Consider the following 22,336-nt stretch of genomic DNA (forward strand, 5'->3'; position numbering starts at 1 on the left):
TGCAGCCGGGAGACCTGGCAACACACCTGCTGCCGCCCCGCCCTCGCACGTCACAGCCCCACCTCCACCTGTGGTCCCCGACACACTCTAGTTCCTCCTCAAAGTGGGAAGGGAGGAGGGCGGAGGGCCGGAAGGCCCGGCCAGGGCCAGGGGCTCAGGGCTGGTCACTGGGGCCCCTGGACCATGACCTGAAGGACCTGGAATGTTCCCAGAATCCTTCATAATTCTGCAAACTGCCTCACATTATGTCCATACCCTCAAGTTAAGATTGTCGAGATTTGCCTTTTAGGCCTTAACTAGACCCTGCCCTCAGAGGTCCCCTACTGCCCCTCCCCACCCTGGGGAGCTGTCCACACCAGTCCAGCCTGCTTCCCATCTTGCCTTGCCCCTTGGACCCACATTCCCCTGGCTGTGTGTGCTTCCTCCCTGCAACCACCCCCTTCCAAATCACCCAGACAATTTGTTACCAAACCCAACCTTTATTGAGAACAAAGAAAACCAGTGGGCATAGAGGCCCATTTCAGTTCATCAAACTTTAGCTGAGGATGGGAAACAGGGGGGCGGCCAGCCTGGAAGTCACTCCCCCAGGGAGGAACCAGCCCTGGGAAAGGGGCTGTCAGACCTCCAGGGCCTGGCTGGGGTGTATGGCCGGGAATGTGTGATGGGCTAGTGGGAGAGATGGCAGTGCCCCCTGTGTGGGTGTGGGTGTGAGCAGCAAGTGACAGAGGCAGCTGCTGGGCTGGTGGCATCCAGGGGTGGGGAGGGAGGGCATGGTCCACTCAGGGGTTGACAGGGGGCAGGGAGCTGAGCTCAGGCAGCAGCTCGGGGTGGGGGTCCAGGCGGGCCAGGCGGCTCTGCTCTAGGGCGATGGCTTCAGCAGAGTGCTTACACTTCTCAGAGCCACACTGGCAGGTGAAATATTTGCTTTTGATGTCCCAAAAGCGGTCGCCATAGTCAAACCTGTCAGAGAAGCACAAGAGGCTTGTGGGACTCAGACCTGACTGCCCAGGCCCACTCCAGAAGCTCTGTGGATCCTGCTCCCCAGGAGGGGCCCTGGCACACCCTGCTCTCCTGACAGGCTCTAAACCCTCCTCTGGTCTATGAACCGGTAGCACCAGAACTGCCTGGGAACTCGTCTGAATGCAGAGTCTTGAGCCTCATCCCAAACTCATTGAATCAAAATTCTCTGAGGCTCAGGCCTGTTTACCACGCCCCCCAGGGACACTTCTGTACCGACCTCTGGGCGCTGCTCTACTCCATGCCTGCAAACCGTAGCTCCCCTCGGCTGCAAGCCCTGGGCAGGTGTGCTGCACATCCCACACCCTGGCCGAGCCCAGCCTCACCCCAGCTCCTCCCCAGTGCGGATGTCTCGGGAACTGAAGAAGGCAATGCGTGGAAATCGCAGGTCTTGGTGCAGCATGAAGACACGAACGGGGATGATGTTGGGGTCACAGAGGTGGTTGATGAACCGGCTGATGTTGCCATAGTAACGGGCATCAATGCAGTACACCTCTCCATCCTGAGCAAGGGCACACACTTCACATCTACCAACTTTAGCGCCAGGCCGATGTCCCCACCCAGTGATCAACCCCCCCCCAAGTTTCCATATGCTGACTGGAGTAGGGGACAGCAGGACCTCCTGCGCACCTTGTTGTCTAAGTCGAAGAGATAAGAATCATCCTCTCTCACATCAGCCTCAGCATCGGAGATCAGCTCCCCGACATACCTGCTGGGCAGGAAGTGGTTCTGAAGGTGAGCAGGGGTCACGGGAGCAGGCTCCAGGACGTGTCTCCCCATAACCCCATGGGCTCCTCTTTCAGTGTCAGACACCCCAGGTAGTGTCTGTGAATGTCACTGATGAACAGTGCTGGGACCCGGCTGGGTGAGGCTCAAACCCAGGTTTGTCTCCCAAACTGCTGCTTTCCCCAGCTCAGAAAGGCAGGAAGCCCTGGCCTGTGTGGCTCAGTGGTTAGAGCATCGGTCTGTGCACCAAGGGGTCAGAGGTTCGATTCCCAGTCAAGGGCATGTAGCTGGTTTGCAGGTTCGATCCCTGGTCCCAGTCAGAGTGCGTGTGCAAAAGGCAACCAATCAATGTGTCTCTCTCACATTGGTGTTTCTCTCACTCTCTCTCCCCCCCTCCCCTCCCTCTCCCTCCCTCCCTTCCATTCTCTAAAAATCAATGGAAAAAATATCCTCAGATGAGGATTCACACACACACACACACACACACACACACACACACACACACACACACACACGAGGCAGGGAGAGGGTATGTGAGGCTGGGAAGTGGGGGGATGTGGGCAGTGGTAATGGACAACTCTGTGGTCTGGGCAGAGCGGGGCAGGTGGAATGCTTGGCTTTGGGGATGGGGGCAGAAGAGGCTGGCTGGAGCTGGGACAGTGAGGAGAGGTGGGACCTGTCAGGAAGGGGGACAGAGAGAGGGTAGAAGAGGCAACAGTGGCCGTGGGTCCACCCCCTTGCCCCTGCCCCACTCACTCGCAGATGAAGGTTCCCTGGGGGATGGTCTGCAGGGCGCGGACCCCCCAGCCCATCTTGGCTGTTCGGTAGAGCTGCAGTCGCACCCTGGGGGTGGGAGATAGGGTGATGCTGGGTGAGTGGGAGATGGTGTGTGCATGTGTGTGCATGCGTGTGCTCACACACGGCGGCAGGCGGCAGCAGGGGGCCTCTAGGGGCAGGGCCTCACTTGATGCCGCTCTGTACCACCCGGTTCTTGCAGTTTCTCCAGCAAGAGCAGGCCTGGTTACACTCGAAGATGAGCGGGGGCTCGATCTTGTTAAATTCCTGGAGCAGACGCCCGTCCTGGGGAAAGGAGGGAGAACAGTGGCTTCTGTGTGGTCCCACTTCAGCTGCCCAGGGCCCCCAAGAACCCTCCCCAAAAAATCCTGCCCTGACTCCAACCCAGAGACAGGGAACACTACATATGCTCTGAGATCAGAGGACAGGATCCCACAACCATCCCCCTTAATTCACATGTGTCTGGGCCCATCTCTGTCCTAGCAGTGTCCCAGGAATTCCAGGTCTGGCCCTGCCCTCTTTGCCACTTCCTGCCAGGGTACGAGGTGAAAGGCAAGGTTGAGGCCAGCTCCTCTGCAGGAGTGGACAAGAGTCTGTGGACAGGGAGAGGGCGCATACCTTGTCATACCAGCAACGGATGCTGAGCTGGCCGCACAGGCAGTTGGAGCTGGAGCAGTCGTCCACACATGTGCAGTGCTGGGTAGGAGGCAGGGTGAGCTCAACACCCAGAATTGGCCCTGAACCTCAGCTCCCAAAGCTCCCTGCCCACCACTGCTGCCCTTTCTTAGGGTCCATGTTTTAGGGTCATGGGTGGTGATGGTCCCACGGTGAGGAGAATCAAGATGTTGCTGAAGGTTTGCCCTAGGGCTACCATGAGCCTATATAATACCTGCGTGTGTCCTAGTGAAAGAACCCTTCTCCAGGTGGACTAAGCCCCCAAGAGCTCCCTCCCAGCCCTTCCCTTGCAGGTGCCCCATTGTATTTGGCACCTCTGATGTCCCAAACGGAGGTTCCAGGCCCCTCACCTGCAGGTGTGTGATGTTGCGGTCAATGTTCATGGTGGATGTCTCACAGTTCTCTGAGATGTACTTGTAATCCTCGGGGCATGGCTCCCCATCCACGCCATTGACACAGGGAATAGGCACATTCTCATAGCCCCGAGCGACGTCCCTGGCAAAGGGAAATGGGGTGAGGGCTTCCCTAGGTGCCAGGAGAGGGCTGGAGAGGCTCCTGGGCATGGGGAGTGGCCTGGGTGTTCACTAGGGCGTGGGGAGTGAAGCTAGCAGGTAAAATGCAAGACCCAGTTAAATTCAAATTTCAGGTAAATAAGAAATAACTTCTTAGTATAGGTACATCCCAAATACTGCATGGGACACTTTTATACTAAAAAAGTATCAACTGTTCATCTGAGATTCTAATTTAACTGGATAGTCTCTATTTTTATTTGTCCTATTTGACAGTCCTAGTAGGGAGAAGCGAAGGTGGTTCTTGGGACTGCCTGGGGTGCGTATGGGGATGTTTTGGGGTCCAGTGTGGCCTGGGGTGGGGGCCACTTTGGGATGGAGGGCGGAGTGCTCACCGGCAGATGATCTTCTCAGTGCGGATAGCCCGATTTCCCACTCCAAGCCGAAGCTTGCGGTTGAGCTGGAGTGCAAACCACACGTCCGAGCGTTCAGGAGTCAGGTCCCACGCAGTGTCTCCCTCCTTGTTGCGCAGCTCAGGGTTTGCTCCGCGTGACAGGAACAACCTAGTAGGGGGAGAGGAAGCCCGTGGGGCCCAGGGCTGCGCAAGGTGCTGGAGGGGCTTGGGGTGTGGGGCAGGCGGGGGCGCACAGCACGCAGTCGTGGTAGCTCTCCCGGGCAGCGATGTGCAGGGGCGTGTCCCCGTGGTAGTTGACAGCGTGGAGGTCGCAGCGGGCATTGAGGAGGACCTCGGCGATGGCCGCACTGCCAGTGAAGGACGCCCAGTGCAGGCAGATGTTCTCCTCCTGTGGAGGTTGGGGGGAAGGGGTAGCCTGGGCAGTGAGCCCTTGAACCCAACCTCCACTTTGCTCAGGGTCTGGGCCAATCCCACTCCCCCACCCGAATAAAACTCTCCCTCACATTGTCTGTGAGGGTGACATCGGCGCCTCGCGTCAGCAGCATGCGGATCACCTCGATGTGCTTGTGCTCTGCGGCCCAGATGATGGGGGTCCACCCCCCACTGTCCTGTGGGTGGGAGGGAGGGAAGAGGGTTGGGGGTAGGCCCAGCAACCAGCTCTGTTCACCAAAGCAGCCCATGGCCAAGAGCACATGCTCCGGAGCAAGACTCAGAGTGAGCTCGGCTCAGCCACTTAGTGCTGTGGCACCCCGAGCAAGGCCCTCAGTGCCTCCGTGTCGGCTTACTCATCTATAAAATGAAACTACAGTGTCTACTGCTCAAGACTGTAGAGCACTTTTTCTCTTTTTAAAAAATATGTATTTCCTAAGCCTGCCTATTCCTAAGTCCTAGATGCAGTGACCCAATGGTGACAACCACCCCTGGGTACACGGACTTTAGTGTGTAAGTGCTGAAAGGCCAGGATGCTCTCAAAGGCCACAGGGGCCAACTTCCAGGGGCTCCTCCTGACAAAGGATGAATCGAGAAGACAACACAGTAAAACATATCTGCTCCATGAAAAAGAAAAGAATCTCACGGGACTCAGAGATGAAGGCAGCGACTCAATACTCTGAAAACTGATAAAGAGAAGCAAGAAAGAGAAGAGCAAAGAGAAATGCGAACGAGGGAGAAAGGTGGGGAAAGCTGAATGGAATGGGATGCAAGGAGAGGAGGGGCCAGAGGTCAGCTGAGGTGGAAAGGGACCACAGCCTGAGGCTGACCCAAGGACCCTGAGGGGCTGGGCGGGGCAGCCGGGCCTCTGACCTGGGCGTTGACGTCCACCTGTCCTGTGCTAAGCAGCAGGCTGACCATCTCCAAGTTCCCAATTTTGGCTGCATGGTGGAGGCAGGTGGAGCCGTCCTCCTCCTGAGGGAGAGGCGGGCAGATGAGTCCTCCAACAGGCAATTCTGACCCAGTCCCCAGGCCCTGCCGCCCGGCAGCACACCTTGCTATAGACACAGCCACCGCGCTGCACCATGTAGCGGGCCACCTCCAGGTGGTTGTTCACCACGGCCTCCATCAGCGGTGTCCGCTGCTGCTTGTCCACAGCATTGATGTTGGCTCCAGCCTGCGAGGAGGGGCATGTGGGCTGGTACCAGGGAGGGGCTGGGCAGGGCATTCCAAGGGCCTGGTCAGTGAGGAAGAGGGCCGGCCGTGCTGACCTGCAGCAGCACATGGCAGATCTCCACTGAGCCCTTCTGGGCGGCCGCATGCAGGGGTGTGCGCTTGCTCTGCTGGTCGCTCTGGAAGTTGGGGTCCAGGTTGTCCACTGTGGGGAGAGCCCGCCACACGGGGAGAGGGAGGGACAAGTGGTAAGCAAGCTAGGGGGAAGGTGGCACATTCTGCAGGAAGGCTTCTCAGGGCATGTGTCAGAGAGTAAGGAGCCCGGGGCACTGGCTCTGCCTGAGTTCAAGGCGGCCCTTCCCCTCAGTGCTGCTATGCACTGGGCCAGGCAGGTACCTCTGAGAGAGGACCAAGTCCTTCATTGCACTCCTGGACCCAGCCCGGTGCTGATGTATCACTGGGCTCAACCGAGCTTTGCTGAATGAACGAGCGGGTACTCACACAGCATCAGAATGACCTTCTGCAGCTCCCCCTGCTTCACTGACAGGTACAACTGCCGAGGGTGGAAGCGGAGTTTCTTCCGCCTGCCGTGAGGAGGGAGGGAGGGGCGGGCTCCTCAGGCTCCAGCATTAGCCTTAAAGCCAGAGATCTGCCCTTCCAGCCCCGCCCTAGCCTCCGTACCAGAGAGCAACCCCCCACTCACCTCTCTGACTCCTGGATGACCAGGGCCTTTTCCAGGGCCTCCCGGCCTGGCCCAGGTGGCAGCCCCACAGCTGAGAGGCAGCCTCCACTGGGCAGAGTCAGGGAGGGCCCGGAGCTGTCGATGGTGTCAGCCACGGGGTCGCAGGGTGGCCGCCGGGGCTCCCCCTGCCCTCGCATCCGGGCACTGTGGGAGAAGGGGCTAATGTCTCAGGGGCGATACAGAGGGACAGGGAACAGACAGTGGGAAAGGGTGAGGCTAGTACCTGGGCTGGGAAGTATCCGCTCTCCCAGGGGCATCCTGGGCCAGGGGTGGCGGGGCAGGGGTTGCAGTGCCAGCTGGTGGGGTCACTCCGTCCCCCCGGGGGATGGTCACCTCCTGGGCCTCGGATGCATCCTCCCCACAGTGGGGACAGAAGACCATCCCATTCAGCTGGGATACACAGGCCTTGTGGAAGCGATGGGCCACACGGAAGTCAGGGTGGCACTCTAGGAAGGTGCCCTGTGGCAGGAAACAATGTGGTGAGGTGATGGGAGCCCCTCCTCCAATGGGGCATGCCGCCTGTCTGCCCCACGGACACTCACCGCTGTACAGAAGTAACCACAGCCTGGACAGCAGTGGTGCTTCACCATGCGGGCCCGGTGGGTCTCACAGAGCACCATCAGGGCCACGCGGCTGGATGGCCTCATGGTCTCCCGCTTGAGGATTGCAGCATTGCAGCCCGACAGCTGTGGGCAGTGAGGGTGGGGGAGGAGAGGTGAGGCTGGGGTGAGGCTCCACCCCGCCCCATTCCGTCCTCCTGGTGCACAGGCCTACCTCTCCGTCCACACTCTCCGTGGCCATGCACTTGTGCCCTGCCCTTTCGCTGATGCGATCAATCTTGGGTGCCTCCATGCGGCAGCTGCACAGGGGCAACTCCTCAAACCCGCGCTCTGTCTCCAGAGAAGACGTGTCGTTGGACACCCCTTGGACAGAGGAGAGAGGGAGCTGGGGGAGGCCCTGCCCTTCACCCACTGGGACCCCTGGCGGGGCTCTTCACCACCCTCTGCTTGCCTTTCCCTCCATGCTCCAGAACCCCCAAAGCCTGGCCATGGACATCCCAGCTCCAGTGGGGTCCCCCCTCCCCTTTCCCTCCGGTCCTGAGGGTGTCCCCTGGTGGCTCCCTATCCCAGCAATCGGCAATTACCAGCGTGGTTGGGGGAGAGGGTCCCCTCGCTGGGCAGCTCCAGGGACCCCAGAGGGACCTCCATGTACTCACTGGGGCCTGAGGAGCCCACACCATTCACTCCTGACACAGAGACAGAGAGAGTGAGAGCGCGAGCTCACGGCCGCCGTCGGGAGTGCAGGCGCACCTGCCGGAGCGCACCTGCCCGGGCGCGCTCGGGCCGGGCCGGGCTGGGGGACCCCGGGGCAGAGCAGCCCCTTACCTCGCGGCTCCTTGGCCCGCGGAGGCTCCCGCTTCCGCCGTTTCCGGGAGGGCTTCACCCACGGGCTGTCCTTCCGCCATTTCTTCTTGGCCTTTCGCCGGCCGCTGGAGCCACTCTGGGGAGGGCGGCGAGTTAAAGAGCGCGCCCCGCGCCCCGCGCCGCCATGGCCCGCCCCGGCCGCGCCCGCTCACCCTGTCCGACTGATTGCCCGACTCCTCGTCGTCCTCGTCGTCGTCGTCCTCCTCCTCCTCCTCGCTCAGTTGTTCCGCCAGCGCTTCAACCTCAGACTGCAACAGAGCGAAGAGTGGCCGCGGAACAGTGACCCCTGGGCCACAGACCTCTCCTCTCCTGGGGGGCTGGGGCGAGGCGGGCAGGTCGCACCCGACCCGGCGCTCCAACAAGGCGGCGGGTAAGGTAGGGCAGCCCCGCCGCTGGACCCGGCTGGACGGAGAAAGCGCGCAGAACGTTACACGGCCACGAAAAGCGCAACGGTTAGAGGCAAATGTGTGAATCTTGGCAAGACATATTGAGCAAAACAAAAACAACAAAAACACAAACAGTAAGCTCCAGAAAGGAAATGCATAGTATGTATATGTACAGTATGTTCTTTCTGTGAAGTTCATAAGACGACTACCAACGGCTGCTAAAAACACTGGATGAAACACTAATGAGGAACTTTATAATGAGGATCAACCTGACGTCACCTAAATACATTGATTGATCTAAACATCACTAATAAATCCAGATCCCTCTGCCTCCTGATGGAATGCAACAGGAAGCCCTCATTCCAGTGGGGAGAGTGTGGGGGGGGGAACGTGCACCTGAAGCTGATCCTGCTTTTAGATCAACGAGCTTACAAGTAAAAGAAATACTGGGCACAGAGGAATGTGCCAATTGACACAGTCAGCCAGCTCCTAAATGTGAGGAATTCTGTCAGACAACAAATAAATGGCAAGAAAATTTTTTTTGTAATTCAGGGAAAACTACACATCAAGAAACACCTTAGACAAATGTCAATCAAACTGATGCGTGGACCTCATTTGAATCTTGACAAACACACACTTAAAAAAAAAAAAAATCTATTGATTTCAGAGAGAGGAAGAGAGAAGGAGAGAGTGTTGAAACATCAATGATGAGAGTTGTCATTGATCAGCTGCCTCCTGCACACCCCCTATTGGGGATCAAGCCCCCAACCCAGGCATGTGCCCTGACCAGGAATTGAACCTCCATCTCCTGGATTCTAGGTCGATGCTCAACCGCTGAGCCATGCCTGGCTGGGCCAAAAACCCATTTGTGAGACAACTGAGATGTGAAAACTAAATGGTAGCAAAGCGATATTAAGAAATCACTGGTAAACTTTTTAGATGTGAAAATAGTCATTACGTTATGTAAAGAAAGAGAAAAAGGAGATCTTATGCTTAGTGATATATATGGAAATATTTCCAGATAAAATATGTCTGGGATTTGCTTTAAAATAATCTAGTAGGGCGCAGCGGGCGTGGCTCAGTGGTTGAGAATCAAACTAGGATCCAGAAGATCAGGGTTGGATTCCAGGTCAGGACACATGTCCAGGTTGTGGGCTTGGTCCCCAGCAGGGGGCGTGCAGGAGGCAGCAGACCAATGACTCATCATTGATGCTTCCATCTCTCTCTCTCTCTCTCTCTCCCCCTCTCTCTGAAATAAATAACAATACATTTAAAAAAATAAATATGTAAAATAAAATGATCTAGTAGGTGTGTGTTAGGGGAGGCGTAGATGAGTGTCAGGACCAGCTGTGTATTATAAAGGAGGCAAGAACATACAATGGGGTGGGAGAGTCTCTTCAATAATTGCTGTTGGGAAAATTGGACAGATACATACAAAAGAATAAAATCTTCTTACACCACATATAAAAATAAACTCAAAATGGATCAAAGACTTAAATATAAGACCCAAAACCATAAAACTCTTAGAAGAAAACATACACAGTACACTTTCTAAAATTGCTCTTAGCAGTATTTTTTGGATATGTCTTCTCAGGTAAGGGCAACAAAAGAAAAAATAAACAAATGGGATTACATTGAACTAAAGAGTTTTGCACAGCAAAGGAAACCATCAACAAAACAAAGACAACTTACCCTGGCCGGTGTGGCTAAGTGGTAGAGCTTCAGCCCACGAAGGGTCATGGGTTCAATTCCTGGTTAAGGGCACATACCTGGGTTGCGGGTTCATTCCCTGGCCCCAGTCGGGGTGAATGCAGGAGGCAACCAATAGATATGTCTCTCTCACATCAGATGTTTCTCTCTCTCTCTCCACCTCTCTTCCTTCTACTCTCTCTAAAAATCATTGGAAAAAATATCCTCAGGTGAGGATTAACAAACAACAGCAATAAAAAAAAGTCACAATGACAACCTACTGTATGGAAGAAGAAATCTTCCAATGATACATCTATCTATACAAGAAACTCATAACTGAACACCAAAAAACCAAAAAAAACCAAAAAAACTCCCCAAACAATCCAATTAAAAATGGGCAGCCCAGCCAGACATGGCTCAGTGGTTGAGCATCCACCTAGGATCCAGGAGATCACAGTTCGATTCCCGATCAGGGCACATGCCTGGGTTGTGGGCTCGATCCCCAGTAGGGGGCGTGCAGGAGGCAGCTGATCAATGACTCATCACTGATGTTTCTCCCTCTCTCTCTCTCTCTCTCGCCCTCTTCCTTCCTTTCTCTGACACAGGTATATTTAAAAAAAAAAAAAAAAAAGGGCTAAGGACCTGAATAAACACTTCTCCAAAACGGACATGCAGATGGCCAAGAGACATATGAAAAGATGTTCAACATCACTAATCATCAGGGAGATGCAAATTAAAACCACAGTGAGCTATCATCTCACACCTGTCAGAATGACTATCATCAACAAATCAACAAGTGCTGGTGAGGATGTGGAGAAAAGGGAACCCTCCCACACTGCTGGTGGGAATGCAGACTGGTGCAGCCATTATGGAAAAACAGTATGGAGGATCCTCAAAATATTAGAAATAGAACTACCATATGATCCAGCAATTCCACTTCCGGGTATTTATCCAAAGAAATCCAAAATATTAATTCGAAAACACATATGCAACCCTATGTTCATTGGTGTTATTTATAATAACCAAAATATGGAAGCAACCTAAGTGTCCATCAACAGACAAGCAGATAAAGAAAATGTGGTGATGTATACAATGGGATATTACTTGGCTGTAAAGAAAGAGTGAGATCTTGCCATCTGCAACATGGATGGACCTAGAGGGTATTGTGCTGAGTGAAATAAGTCAGAGAAAGACAAACGACATGATTTCACTTATATGTGGAATTCAGAAACAAAATAAACAAAGCAGAAACAAACTCAAAGATACAGAGAACATTTTGATGGTTGCCAGATGGAAGGGGGGTTGGGGGACTGGTTGAAGAGGGGAAGGGATTAAGAAGTACAAATTGCCAGTTATAAAAAGTCACTGGGATGTAAAGTACAGCACAGGGAATATAGTTAATAATATTGTAATAACTATGTGTGGTGCCAGGTGGATACCAGACTTACTGAGGTGATCACTTTGTAAGGTATATAAATGTTTAGTTACCATGTTGCACACCCAAAATGAATATAATATTGTATGTCTACTCTAATTGAAAAATAATTAAAAAATCAGCTGCGTTGCAATAGCAAAGATGGACCTAAAGGGTATTATGCCAAGTGAAATAAGTCAGCCAGAGAAATACCATAGGGTTTCACTTCTATGTGAGATCTAAAGAGCAACATAAACAAACAAAACAGAAACAGACTCAGATACAGAAAACTGATGGTTGCCAGAGGGGAGAGGCGCTGGGGAACTGGGTGAAAAAGGTGAAGAGATTGAGAAGTAAAGACCCATAGTTACAAAATAGTCATGGGGGACAGCCCTGGCTAGTGTGGCTCAGTGGTTAGAGTTGGCCACAGAACCGAAGGGCGGAGGGTTTGAGTCCCGGTCAAGGGAATGTACTTGGGTTGCAGGTTAAATTCCTGGCCCCAGTAGGGACGCATGCAGGAGGCAACCAATCGATGTGTCTCTCACATTGATGTTTCTCTCTCTTTCCCTCTCTCTCTCTCCTCCATTCCCTCCCTCCTACTCTCTCTAAAAATCAATGGGAAAATATCAAATGAGGATTAACAAAACAAAACGTCAAAGGGATGTCAAGTACAGCACAGGGAATATTGTAAATAATATTGTAATAACTATGTATGGTGCCAGGTGGGTACTGGAAATATCAGGGGGAACACTTTGTAAAGTATATGACTGTCTAACCACTATGCTGTACATCTGAAACTAATACAAAATAATATTGAGCCCTGGTCTGTGTGGTTCAGTTGGCTGAGTGTCAGTACAAGTTTCGGGCTTGATCCCTAGTAGGGTGCGTACTGAAGGCAGCTGATTGATGTTTTGCTCTCATATCGATGTTTCCCCCTTTCTCTCCCTTTCCCTTCCTCTCTCTCTAAATATCAATAAGAGCAAACAAATAAATAATATTGAATGTAAAAAAATAATTAATTTAAAAAATGGGGCTCACTCTTCTATTCTTTTGCATGTACAGTTGGTTCTTCAACAACACAAGGGTTAGGAGTGCCAACACTAAAAACTCCATGTATAACTTTGACTTCCCCCCAAATTAACTAATAGTGTATTGCTGGCTGGAAGCCTTCCCAATAAAGTAAACAGTTGATTAACACATATTTTGTATGTTAAATGTAATATATACTGTATTCTTATGACAAAGTATGCTAGAGAAAATAAGTCATAAGGAAAAGAAAATACATTTACAGTATTTATTGAAAAAGTATCCGTGTATAAGAGGACCCACGAAGGTCAAACCTGTGTTGTTCAAGGATCATCTGTATTTGAAAGTTTCCACAATAAAACATTAAATAAAAAGCAAAATAGGCAAGACTAAGTACACAGGCAAACATGCATGAGATAAAACCAAACCAAGAGCAAAGGAGTAAACAAGCAAACAACAAACAGACCATGAAACAGATGGGCCACTGTGGAAAAGGGCGGCACAGAATGAGGTGCAGCGCACGTGGTGGTAAGTCAGAGATAGTATGGCGCAATGAATTAGAGGGCGTTCAGAAGATAAAAAGGAAAGAGTGAAAAGGGGGGGGCAGGACAGGCTGAAGAGTAAGCCCTGGACATGGCGGCGGCAGGCCGGCCGCCTCTCACCTTGCTGTCAGAGTCCACACGTTCATCCACAGAGTAGGAGTCGTAGTAGAGGCTGAAGTCATCCCCCACCACTGTCTCCCACTCCTCCAGGGGCCCAGGATTTGCCTTCTCCAGGGTCATTTCTCCCGAACCCCGGGCAGAACCCAACTCCTCTGACTAGAAAAAAATGAGAACAATTGAAGCTGCTGGCACTCCCCACCAATCCATTTCCCTTGGGGGTGGGATGCTGCCCTAGTTTGGGGCTCCCTTGCAGCAGCCCCCAGGTGGAGAGGCCTTGTTCCCTGCCTCTCCCAGCTCACCAGGCCACCTCCTGAGTTCAGCTTCCTCCTTTTGGCCACATCTGGAAGGAGAGAAGAAAGGAGCCAGGCTTGTATTCTAAACCCTCAGGACAGGCCTTATCAAGCTGCAGGTGGGTAGGGGGGTGGGACTGACCTGAGGTCACCTTCCCCAGCGAGTGCACGTCATCACTCATGCGGAAATGCTGCACTTCAGGGGGCCGCTTCTCAGGGACTGGGGGCTGGGGACCGAGAGGGAGCACACTTAGGGTAAGGAGCGGCTACTGTTTGGCCTAGACTAGTATGGAGCCCCAAATGAGGGTCGGGTGCTGAGCCACACCCTCAAGAGTGCCATCCAAAGCTGCAGTAGCCAGGTGTGGCTATAACAACTGCTGTCTCCCCACAGGAAGTGTGTCAAGAACACCCCACATCTAACCCTCACTTATTTCAAGTATGCAGCAGGCCCTTTCTTCCCAGTTTACAGATGAAAAAACAAAGGTTAAGGCCCTGACCAAAGATACTCAAACCACACGCAGAACTTAATGCTACCAACAGCCCTAAAAAACACTGCTATAAACTTGTGAGATCCTGGGGTCTCTGTCATTTCTGTGGCCCTCATCTCCTTCCCAATAGTAGTACAACCTTTAAAATGGAGCAGGGGTAGTTTCTACAGGAGGAAAAAGTTCCCTGGAGGCTTGCTTTGAGGTAAAAAAAGTGGTTTGAAGTTTCTTCACATAATCATTATCTCAAGAGTAATTAAGACATTGACTACATACATAAATCTCTAACATTTGTCTCTTCTACTTCCCTCTCCTCAAAAGCCCCAGCCCAGAATGTGACACAAAATAGCCCCTTGGTAAATATGTAAAGCTGTAAATGGATTAGAAAAGACCTGAAGCTACTGGACAAAAAAAGCCCACAAGCGGTTGAGGGTTGATTACCTGTCCCCCCTCCCCCGCAATCCTCACCTGTCCATTTCCCGGTTTGGACATGGTTTTCCTGGCTCGGTGGACCTTGGGCTGCCCCTCTGGGCTGGTTGTAGCTGGAGGGGGTTCAGGCCCTGATGCTGCCGCCCCCTGGGCACCCGGCATACTCAGCAGCCTCATAGCCAAACTCTGGACTGATGGTGGTGATTTCCCGGCCCCTGTCATTGACATCTTGGCGCGGCTGGGACAGGCACCCCCTTTGCTGGGGGAAGAGGGGAATGACTTTGTGGCATGGCCTGGAAAAGACAGGCAGGTAGGCAGAGGCAAGATTAGAGGGAAGGCAGTCAGAAGATCCCCACCTCACCCCCAGCTTCCGCAGCCTCTCACCCAGAAGGATGCGCCCCCCTTGGAGGTCCCCATCTCCCTCAAGATTCTCAGGTTCATCCCCAAGGAGTGGTGTGGCCCCTACAGGGGTGTCGGCCCCCTCATCGCCAACAGTGACGGTGACAGAGGCTGGGGATGAGGGGCCAGCAGGCTCCAGGGAGTCGGGGTTGGCCTTGGGCAGGGTCTCCTCACTACGAGGGGCGTCCCCAAAAGAGCCATGAACTGTAAGGAAAGAAAAGTTCAGGGTTATGGGCTGGGGGGTCCTGGGTTTGAGGAGGTAAAGGTCCAGCTGGGCCCGTTGCTGCTTCACTCACCTCTCTCGATGGCTCCTCTGGGCTCCTTGTCCAGCACCAGAGCCCCCATCTCAGCGGGCCCCCCACCCTGGGAGGCGACACAAGGGATAGGAGGACTGGTCAGCCCGGTAGGAAGTTGGGGTGCCCAGGACGCCTGGGCCCTGGGTAGAGAGAGTAGGTTCCGGGGCCTACCTCTTCCTCTGTGGGCGCCCCCCCTTCCGCGGCCTCGGCTGCCCGGAGGGGCCGCACGACCCCTTCCCCGGGCCCGCATCAGCCCCCTGCCTCTCGGTAGACCCCGCATCTCAGGGGCCGAGAAGAGAGGAGGGGGAGGGGGCGGGGCTTCCGCGCACCGGCCCCGCCCCCTCTTCCCTGCTGCACGCGCCGCTCCCCCTTTGTCCCCCGGGCCGCGGGGACCCCGGGCACCAACCCCTCCGGCACCCGCTGCCCCCCAGCCCGGTGGACGGCCCCTCGTGCCCCTCGCGCGCGCTCCTGGGGCCCCGGCGCCAGCCGCCCACTCGGGGACAGCCAGCGGCGGCACGCGCGCCTCCGTGCCCACTCCCCCCACCTCCCACCCCCTGGTCCCCTCATCCGCCCCCGGTGCTGGCCCTCCGGATTGCTGTAAGTCCCGCCCGGGCCCCCCGGCCCCGTTGCACCCCCGGAGCATTGCACGGGCGCGCGCTTCCCCCGGGCGCGCGCGCGGGCATGCACCCGCCTCTCCCCCTCCCCTTCCGCACCTCGGCGGCCGCCGCCGCTGCAGCTCCCGCCGCCGCCGCCATAGCCGCCTGCGCTGGGGCCCAGCCGGCGCGCGGCCGCCCCGGGTCACGTGGGCTGGGAGGGAGGACTAGGAGGAGCCTTAAAGGCGCCACCGCGCGCTTCTGGCCATTTTCTCCCGAGGCCCGCCCTGGAGGTGGTAGTGGCTCCTCTAAGCTGGAGGCTGCGGGGGACAATTCTGCCTTTCTTAGTTTCAACTCAGCGGGGTGTGTGTGTAGGGGGGGACCCAAGACGAGGCACGCCTGGGTCCAGCTGTGGCCTCTCCCCGCCCCCCTCCCAGATTTTAGGTAACTAGCGGGGTGTCTGAGCCTCCTGACAGCGGCTGCATGTCCAATCTGGCCTGCGTGTGCATCTCCCACTTCTAGGTGCTTTCCACTGTCTGGGTCTCCAGCGAGAAGGCTGGGCCTCAGTTTTGGCCTGGCTTCTCTAACGAGCAAGAAGGGGGCGACGGGGACCCGCTCTCCCTCTCCAAGCACGCGGGCGCCTTTCCCTTCCCCTCTCCCTCCCCCAGGCGCCTTGCCTCTGCCCGTCTCCTAAGCTCCAAGGCTCCTTCTAAGCCTCTCTAACTTGTTTCCTGAGCCTGCGCAGCCCAGCTGGCTCACTTCTACCTCTGTAACGTTCGAAAGAAACTTCCTTTTGTAATTTGAAAGAAAAAAAGAAGGGGGCGATGGGGACGCGCAGAGGACACCATTACTCTTGGCTGGTTCTAGCAAGCTGCTTCATGTTCCCTTTTGAAAACCTGGGGGGCTGTCTCTTGTTTATACCAGACATGTTACCCTCACCACATGCACTAGGAGTCCAGGTAAGCCCCCAGAGGCCCCAGGGTCGTTACTGTCTGGTCACACTAATAAGTGACCTTTTTTTGCCGAACACTTCATAAGCATAGTCGGGCACTCCGTGGATCATAGCCCAGCAGACAGTGGCAGTATGAATATTAGGCCAAGACATACAACCTTGATGGGACTATTTAGAGTATGGTCCCTTTAGGTGTTACATCTGGTCAAAGTTGGGAAACTATCTGTATGATTTCACAAACAGTATTTGACTTAAGCAGGTGGTTGGGATATAGGGCTTCTGAGGCCACTTCAAGGCTTTCTGGGAACTGTAGTTGTCTTTGGTTAAGAACTATTCCAATAGGGCTTTCTGGGAATTGTAGTTTTCCCTGTACCCTATTATCCAAACCTAGTGATTTTTAGCTTTCTTGATGACACGAACCCTTTCCCCAGACCAAAAATGCTCAAACATAGGCTCCTGCTTACAATTTCGGTGGGCACGATGATCACACCTATAGCCCATCCCTGGCCCTGATACCAAACTCCTCAAAAAGAGGAGCAGGTCAGGATCACCCACCACTGCCACTCATGGAACACTTGTGCTTGAGGTACCTGCCAGGTGTTGAGGTTTCAGAACTGGGAGCGCCCCGGCCAGAGGAGCTCACATGTCACATTACTTTTCTGTCAAGCCTCCTTCAGGCATGGGACCTGCATGAGTTGTGACCTCTGGGTACTGAGCAAACAAGAGGCTGTCTAGGGTGGGACAGTCATTTACAAGCAGTTGCCAGACAGTATAAAGAAAAAAAAAAGTTTTTTTTTTTTTTTTATTTTGTGGAAAACAAAAGCGAAAAAACTAAAACCCCAAACTCCAGAAAAAATCCTAAAAAATACGTGGTTTGTTTTTTTTTTAAAAAATACTGTATAAGTCTCTACTCCTCTCCCTCCCCTAAACAGCTCTTCTTGTGTCCTTTCATCTAAGTGCCCTACCCCCACCCCCGCTATTCCCTGTTCTTGCTATTGTACCCCACTTCCCGATATCTACCCAGGGTGCTCACCCCCATTTTCTCTTACCTGTCACCTTGTTCTCCCTAGAATTTTGGTGAGCCTTGTACCCACAGTCCCATCGCCCAGCATGCAAGACCTGTCCCCCCTTCCTTTTCTGGGGTTCAATAACCCTTCCCCCTACCAACCCCTCTCCCAAGGATCTATTCTAAGCAGGAGCATGTAAGGAATTCCTGCCAAATACCCTCCCAATTCCCACCCACCCACCCCTACCTCAAGAAATGTCAGACCTCTCCCTGGGCAGGTTTAGCCAGGAATAAAACATTTTCCAGTCCCTTTGCCTGCTCCTTCTATAGGACCCTCTCCGCATATCCATGCACCTCTAGGAGAAGGCAGTCTTTCTTCGGGACCCCACATTCCCTTGGCCTTCTCAGAGACCGGCCCTCTCCCTCCCATTCTTTTTCCTGAAGAGGCAGGATCTTCCGTCCAAGGAATCTTGGCCCCTCTCCCCGGGTGTGTGTGTCTGCTCAGGCTCCCCACCATGCCTGCCTGCCCCTGACCGCTGACCCCCACCTCTGCTGGGCAGGGGGTCCCTTCCCGCCCAGCCCGGGGACGCAGTCCTGCGGGGCCGGCGCTAGCGGATGAGCACGTTGATCTCGGCCACGCTGGCCTCCAGCACGTTCTCGGCGGTGGTCTTGCCGTGCTGCTCCTTGAGGTGCCGCCGAATGGCGGGCTTGTGAGCAAAGCGCACGTCGCAGTAGGAGCAGCGGTAGGGCCTGGCTCCCGAGTGCAGGTTGAGGTGGTCGTGCAGCGTGGACTTCTGCGTGAAGCACTTGCCGCAGATGCCGCAGGAGTGCGACTTGACGCCGCGGTGCACGTTCATGTGGCGGTTGAGGTTGCTGCTGTGGTTGAACTGCTTGCCGCAGCGCGGGCACATGAAGATGAAGTGCTGCGCCCGCATGTGGAAGACCAGCTTCTCCACGCCCTGGAACACCTCCGGGCACTTGGTGCACTTGATGCTCTTCAGGGAGTTGCCACTGGAGAAGGCCCCCGGCAGGGGCACCCGGCTGCCCCCCGACCCCAGGCTGCCCCCCGCCCCCCGGGCAGCCATGGCCACCGCGGCCGCCTCCACCAGGCCCGAGGCGGCGCCCACGCCCGCGCGGCCCCCGGGGATCAGCAGCAGGCCCTCCCCTTCCGCGTCCTCCGACAGGCTGTAGCAAGCTTTCACCACGCCCTGGGGCGGCGCCGCGGCGCTGGGGGGCACGCTGCTGGGGGCCAGCTCCCCCAGGTGGCCGCCCGCAGAGCCGCCGAGGCCCAGCGCCCCCCCCAGGCCCGCGGGAGGCTTGAGCCGGTGCGCCACCTCCAGGGCCGACTCCACCTTGACGATGCAGATGTCGGACACGTCCTCGTCCTCGTCCTCGTCCTCGTCCTCCGCCTTCAGCTCCAGGTCCTCGTCCAGCGGGAACTCCAGCTTCACGGGCCGAAGGAGCGGAGGGGGGAGCGGGGGCGGGGGCGGGGGCTTGGGAGCGGGCTTCGGGGTCCTGGCGGGAGGGAGGAGGGACTTGGTGGCGCCGACACTGCTCACGAGACCCGAGTCGCTGACCCCATCCTCTTTGAGGCCTATTTTGGGCTCGATAAACTGGCTGAGGGCATTCCGGCACTTCTCCACCACGTGCTCCATCTGCAGGTAGGAGGCCGCCGTCAGGTAGTTCACGATGTCCCTGACGGCGAATTCCAGGGCGCCCGTGTAGCAGGAGAGCAGCAGGTCGGCCACTATGCGCGCGCTGTGCATCAGGGAGACCTGCAGCTCAGAGCTGGGGTTCAGCAGGAACTGGTCCCGCAGGAAAGGGGAGCAGGCGGCCAGGATGACCTTGTGACCTCGGAACTTGAGGCTGTCGGCCACAATAGTCACATCGCAGAACCGCTCCTCTGCGCGGAGCTGGTTCATGTTGCGCAGAGTGGCAGCCTCGTGGCCCGGCAGCTGGAAGCGCAGAACTTCCACCCCAGAGGCCATTGTGGCGGGAGGGTGGGCAGCCCTAGTTGGGAAGGAAACCAGTCAGAGACAAAGGTCTCTGGCTCTCCTAAGACAAGGCTCTAGGCCCCTCGCCCCCATTCTTGCCCGGTCCCCCAGCATCACACCTCCCAGTTTTCAGGCCTCGTCCTCAGTTTCCCCAGCCCCAGGGGCGGCGCTGTCCCTCCAAGGGGAGGGGGGCGTGGTTCCCGGGGGCGGGGCAGCGGCGTCCATACCCCCGGCCCAACCACCCTCCAGGATGGGGCGAGCCGCGCGCCCACGTTAACAGGAGTAGAGGCCTGAGGCTCTGGGCTCCCGGGTGCCCGGGTTGCAGGATCTTCTCACCCCGCCCCTTTTACTCGCAGCCTCTTTCCTCCGCCCCCCCCTTTGCACGTTTGCACGCGCCTTTCACGTCCTCCCCCCCACCGCCTGCACGCATGGTGCACGCCCCCCCCCACGCTCAGAGCTTCGTGGCACGCCCCCCAGCCCCACGACCCTGAGTGCACGCGCCTCTCACCTGGCCCTGGTCCGCGTGCTGTTTTTTTGACCCCCTACGTCCCCCACCCCCCCCGGGGCCGCCGGCGCCCCCACACTCGGGCAGGGCCTGGGCAGCGCGCAGGCGCGGGGGTGCACGGGGCGCGCGCGCGGGGCTGGCTCCGCGTGGGCGTCAGGGGGGAGGGGCGGGGGCGGCTCGTGCCGTGTGTTCCAGGCTCCGCGCGCGGCGGCCGCGGCGAGAACTCTGGGAGGAGGAAGAGGGGAGGGAATTAAAGGAGCAGGAGTTCCCCGCGTCCCGACCCCCCTTTCTTCACCAGCGCCCCCACACGGTTAAAGGCCCGGAGGGCCTGGCCTCCCCTTTGGCCGGTATTATTTGTCCGCCAGAGCGGAAATACGTTCCACACCCCCTTCGTTCCCGCTCCCCCGCCTCTGCGCCTCCGGGCTCCGCGGCCGGTCTGCGCGTGCGTGCCAAGTGCCGCGCGGAGGCCGCCCGGCCCGCCCGCCCCCGGCGCCCGCCGCGGCTCCCGGGGCCCCGCCCGCCGCGCCCCCGCGCCCCCGCGCCCCCGCGCCCGGGGCTGAGCTCCGAGGAGGCGGCGCAGGCACCTGCTCCCGGGGGCGCCCTCGGCCCGGCGCGCGGCGGGCCGGTCCCGCAGCCGCGGCCCCTCCCAGGGCCCCCGGGCCCAGGCTGCCCCGCGGCTCGCAGCTCTTGGTTCCTGTTGCCCGCGCGTTCATCCCGTGTTGGGTATTTCACGGTTCCCGCAGCCACACTTTGTTTTCCCAGCTCTTCTGCAGATAGTAACCACCCCAGCCCTCCAGGCCAGGCAGTGCAGTGCCCTCAGCTTTCCCCCGTCTCATCTGTAAAGTCCCACCGACCCCCCTTCTCTCCATTCTCAGAATTGACCCCAACTTCTTGCCAAGGCAGACGCCCTCCACCCTTCCACTTGAGCTGTCGAAGCCCTTGCCCACCCACTTCACACCTACTGCACAAGTAGCCCTGGTATTACTACTTCTAATTATGTGATTATTTATGTCAGTAGGATTCTACTACTTTTAATCTTCCCAACTACAAGCGTCCCTCCACCAAATTGACAAGGCCAGAGCTCCACCACCCTAAACGAAACCTCCCTCAACTCCCCACCTCCGCCTTCGCTGTCACTCCCAAACTAAGCTGCAGCCTCCACAGCTTCAGTACCAGCATTTATGAGCACCTTGAAGAATGCCCCTCCTCAACCTCTCATGCCCACATTCCCCACCCACCCACCAAGTCCAGGTGAGGAAGCCCCTGTTTCCTCCCAATTGGATTTACTACATATTCCAGGATACTACAGCGTCTTCCATATACATCAATTTTGATGAAACTGCTTTGTTATATAATGCATTCACAATCTGGTTTCCCCAAGTAAACATCTCGATTGCAGGAATTGTGTCGTGGGTTATGTTTTGCAAATAAAAGTCATGCAATAAATGCTTGACTGTTGAAGTCATTCCCATTCAGCCCAGCCAGCATCCACCCATAAAAAGTTTGTTCCTGACTTAAACTGAACTCCTGAACTCAAGGGATGCTGCAGTGTTTAGGTGGTGCCTTGATTCTGTGCCTTTCCCTTTATATATATTTAAATATATCTTTATTGATTTCAGAGACAGGAAGGGAGAGGGAGAGAGAGAAAAAAAACCATAAATGATGAGAGTGTCATTGATCAGCTGCCTCCTGCATGCCCCTGACTGGGGATTGAGCCTGCAACACCCTCCCCCCCGTCCCCCCCTTTCTTTTTCTCATTGTCAAACTTCTCAAAAGAATAATTTGGTCCTGGCTGGTGTGGCTCAGTTGGTTGGACATCGTCTGGTGCACCAAAAGGTTGACAGTTTGATTCCTGGTCAGAGCACATGCCTGGGTTGTGGGCTCCATTCCCAGTAGGGGGCATGCAAGAAGCAGTGATCGATGTTTCATTAACATATTGATATTTCTCTCCTCCCCCCCTTCCTCTCTTTCTAAAAATCAATAAAAAATTCTTAAAAAAGAATAGTTCATAGTCCAGTGAGAGCAGAAATATGAAAAGCTGTCAAGGTAAGAATTTAAATTTGTAAGGTTTTGTATCCTGTCCCCTTCTTGCTATTCCTTTTTCCTGGGAGTGTGAATGGGACAGGAGGACCTAATCTCAGCTTAGAATTTAAGACAGGGGGTCCTGCCCAGCCGGCGTGGCTCAGGGGTTGAGCATCGACCTGTGATCCAGGAGATCACCCTTGGAGTCCCTGGTCAGGGCACATGCCTGCATTTGGGCTCGATCCCTATAGGGGGCATACAGGACGGGGTGTGATGTTTCTAT

General features: G+C 55.8%; 2 protein-coding genes across 11 annotated transcripts; both read right to left on the bottom strand.

The window, feature by feature from the left end:
• Window positions 1-461: 461 nt before the first annotated feature.
• EHMT2 (euchromatic histone lysine methyltransferase 2) lies at window positions 462-15,771 on the bottom strand (the record flags this gene model as incomplete). 10 transcript variants are annotated; one of them, XM_081139869.1, is made up of 28 exons in its annotated part: window positions 462-960; window positions 1,344-1,519; window positions 1,648-1,729; window positions 2,500-2,586; window positions 2,708-2,823; window positions 3,157-3,234; window positions 3,564-3,708; window positions 4,118-4,285; window positions 4,371-4,525; window positions 4,641-4,745; window positions 5,440-5,541; window positions 5,621-5,743; window positions 5,838-5,944; window positions 6,241-6,323; window positions 6,443-6,625; window positions 6,705-6,940; window positions 7,024-7,167; window positions 7,256-7,404; window positions 7,626-7,727; window positions 7,867-7,981; window positions 8,058-8,153; window positions 13,083-13,238; window positions 13,382-13,422; window positions 13,515-13,599; window positions 14,326-14,579; window positions 14,671-14,889; window positions 14,982-15,048; window positions 15,695-15,771. In XM_081139869.1, 28 exons carry the CDS (start codon window positions 15,734-15,736, stop codon window positions 780-782), a joined length of 3,597 nt encoding a protein of 1,198 aa, XP_080995995.1. In that variant the 3' UTR covers window positions 462-779. The 10 variants fall into 10 exon arrangements, with proteins under 10 accessions (XP_080995995.1, XP_080995997.1, XP_080995993.1 ...); XM_081139870.1 differs by having other exon boundaries at window positions 463-960; window positions 1,648-1,726; XM_081139871.1 differs by lacking the exon at window positions 7,626-7,727.
• A 2,284-nt stretch (window positions 15,772-18,055) lies between these two features.
• Window positions 18,056-20,090, bottom strand: ZBTB12 (zinc finger and BTB domain containing 12). Its single transcript, XM_081139447.1, has 2 exons — window positions 20,035-20,090; window positions 18,056-19,542 (listed from the first exon to the last, which is right to left on the bottom strand). The coding sequence occupies exon 2, from the start codon at window positions 19,518-19,520 to the stop codon at window positions 18,141-18,143; it is 1,380 nt and encodes a 459-aa protein (XP_080995573.1). The 5' UTR covers window positions 19,521-19,542; window positions 20,035-20,090; the 3' UTR covers window positions 18,056-18,140.
• Between the last annotated feature and the right edge of the window lie 2,246 nt (window positions 20,091-22,336).

This window comes from Miniopterus schreibersii (assembly GCF_964146895.1).
Source record: "Miniopterus schreibersii genome assembly, chromosome: 6".
NCBI classification, from domain to species: domain Eukaryota; kingdom Metazoa; phylum Chordata; class Mammalia; order Chiroptera; family Miniopteridae; genus Miniopterus; species Miniopterus schreibersii.

Coding starts and splice junctions, on each gene's coding strand:
- ZBTB12 (XM_081139447.1), bottom strand. CDS start 19,520: ATGGCCTCTGGGGTGGAAGTTCTGCGCTTCCAGCTGCCGGGCCACGAG.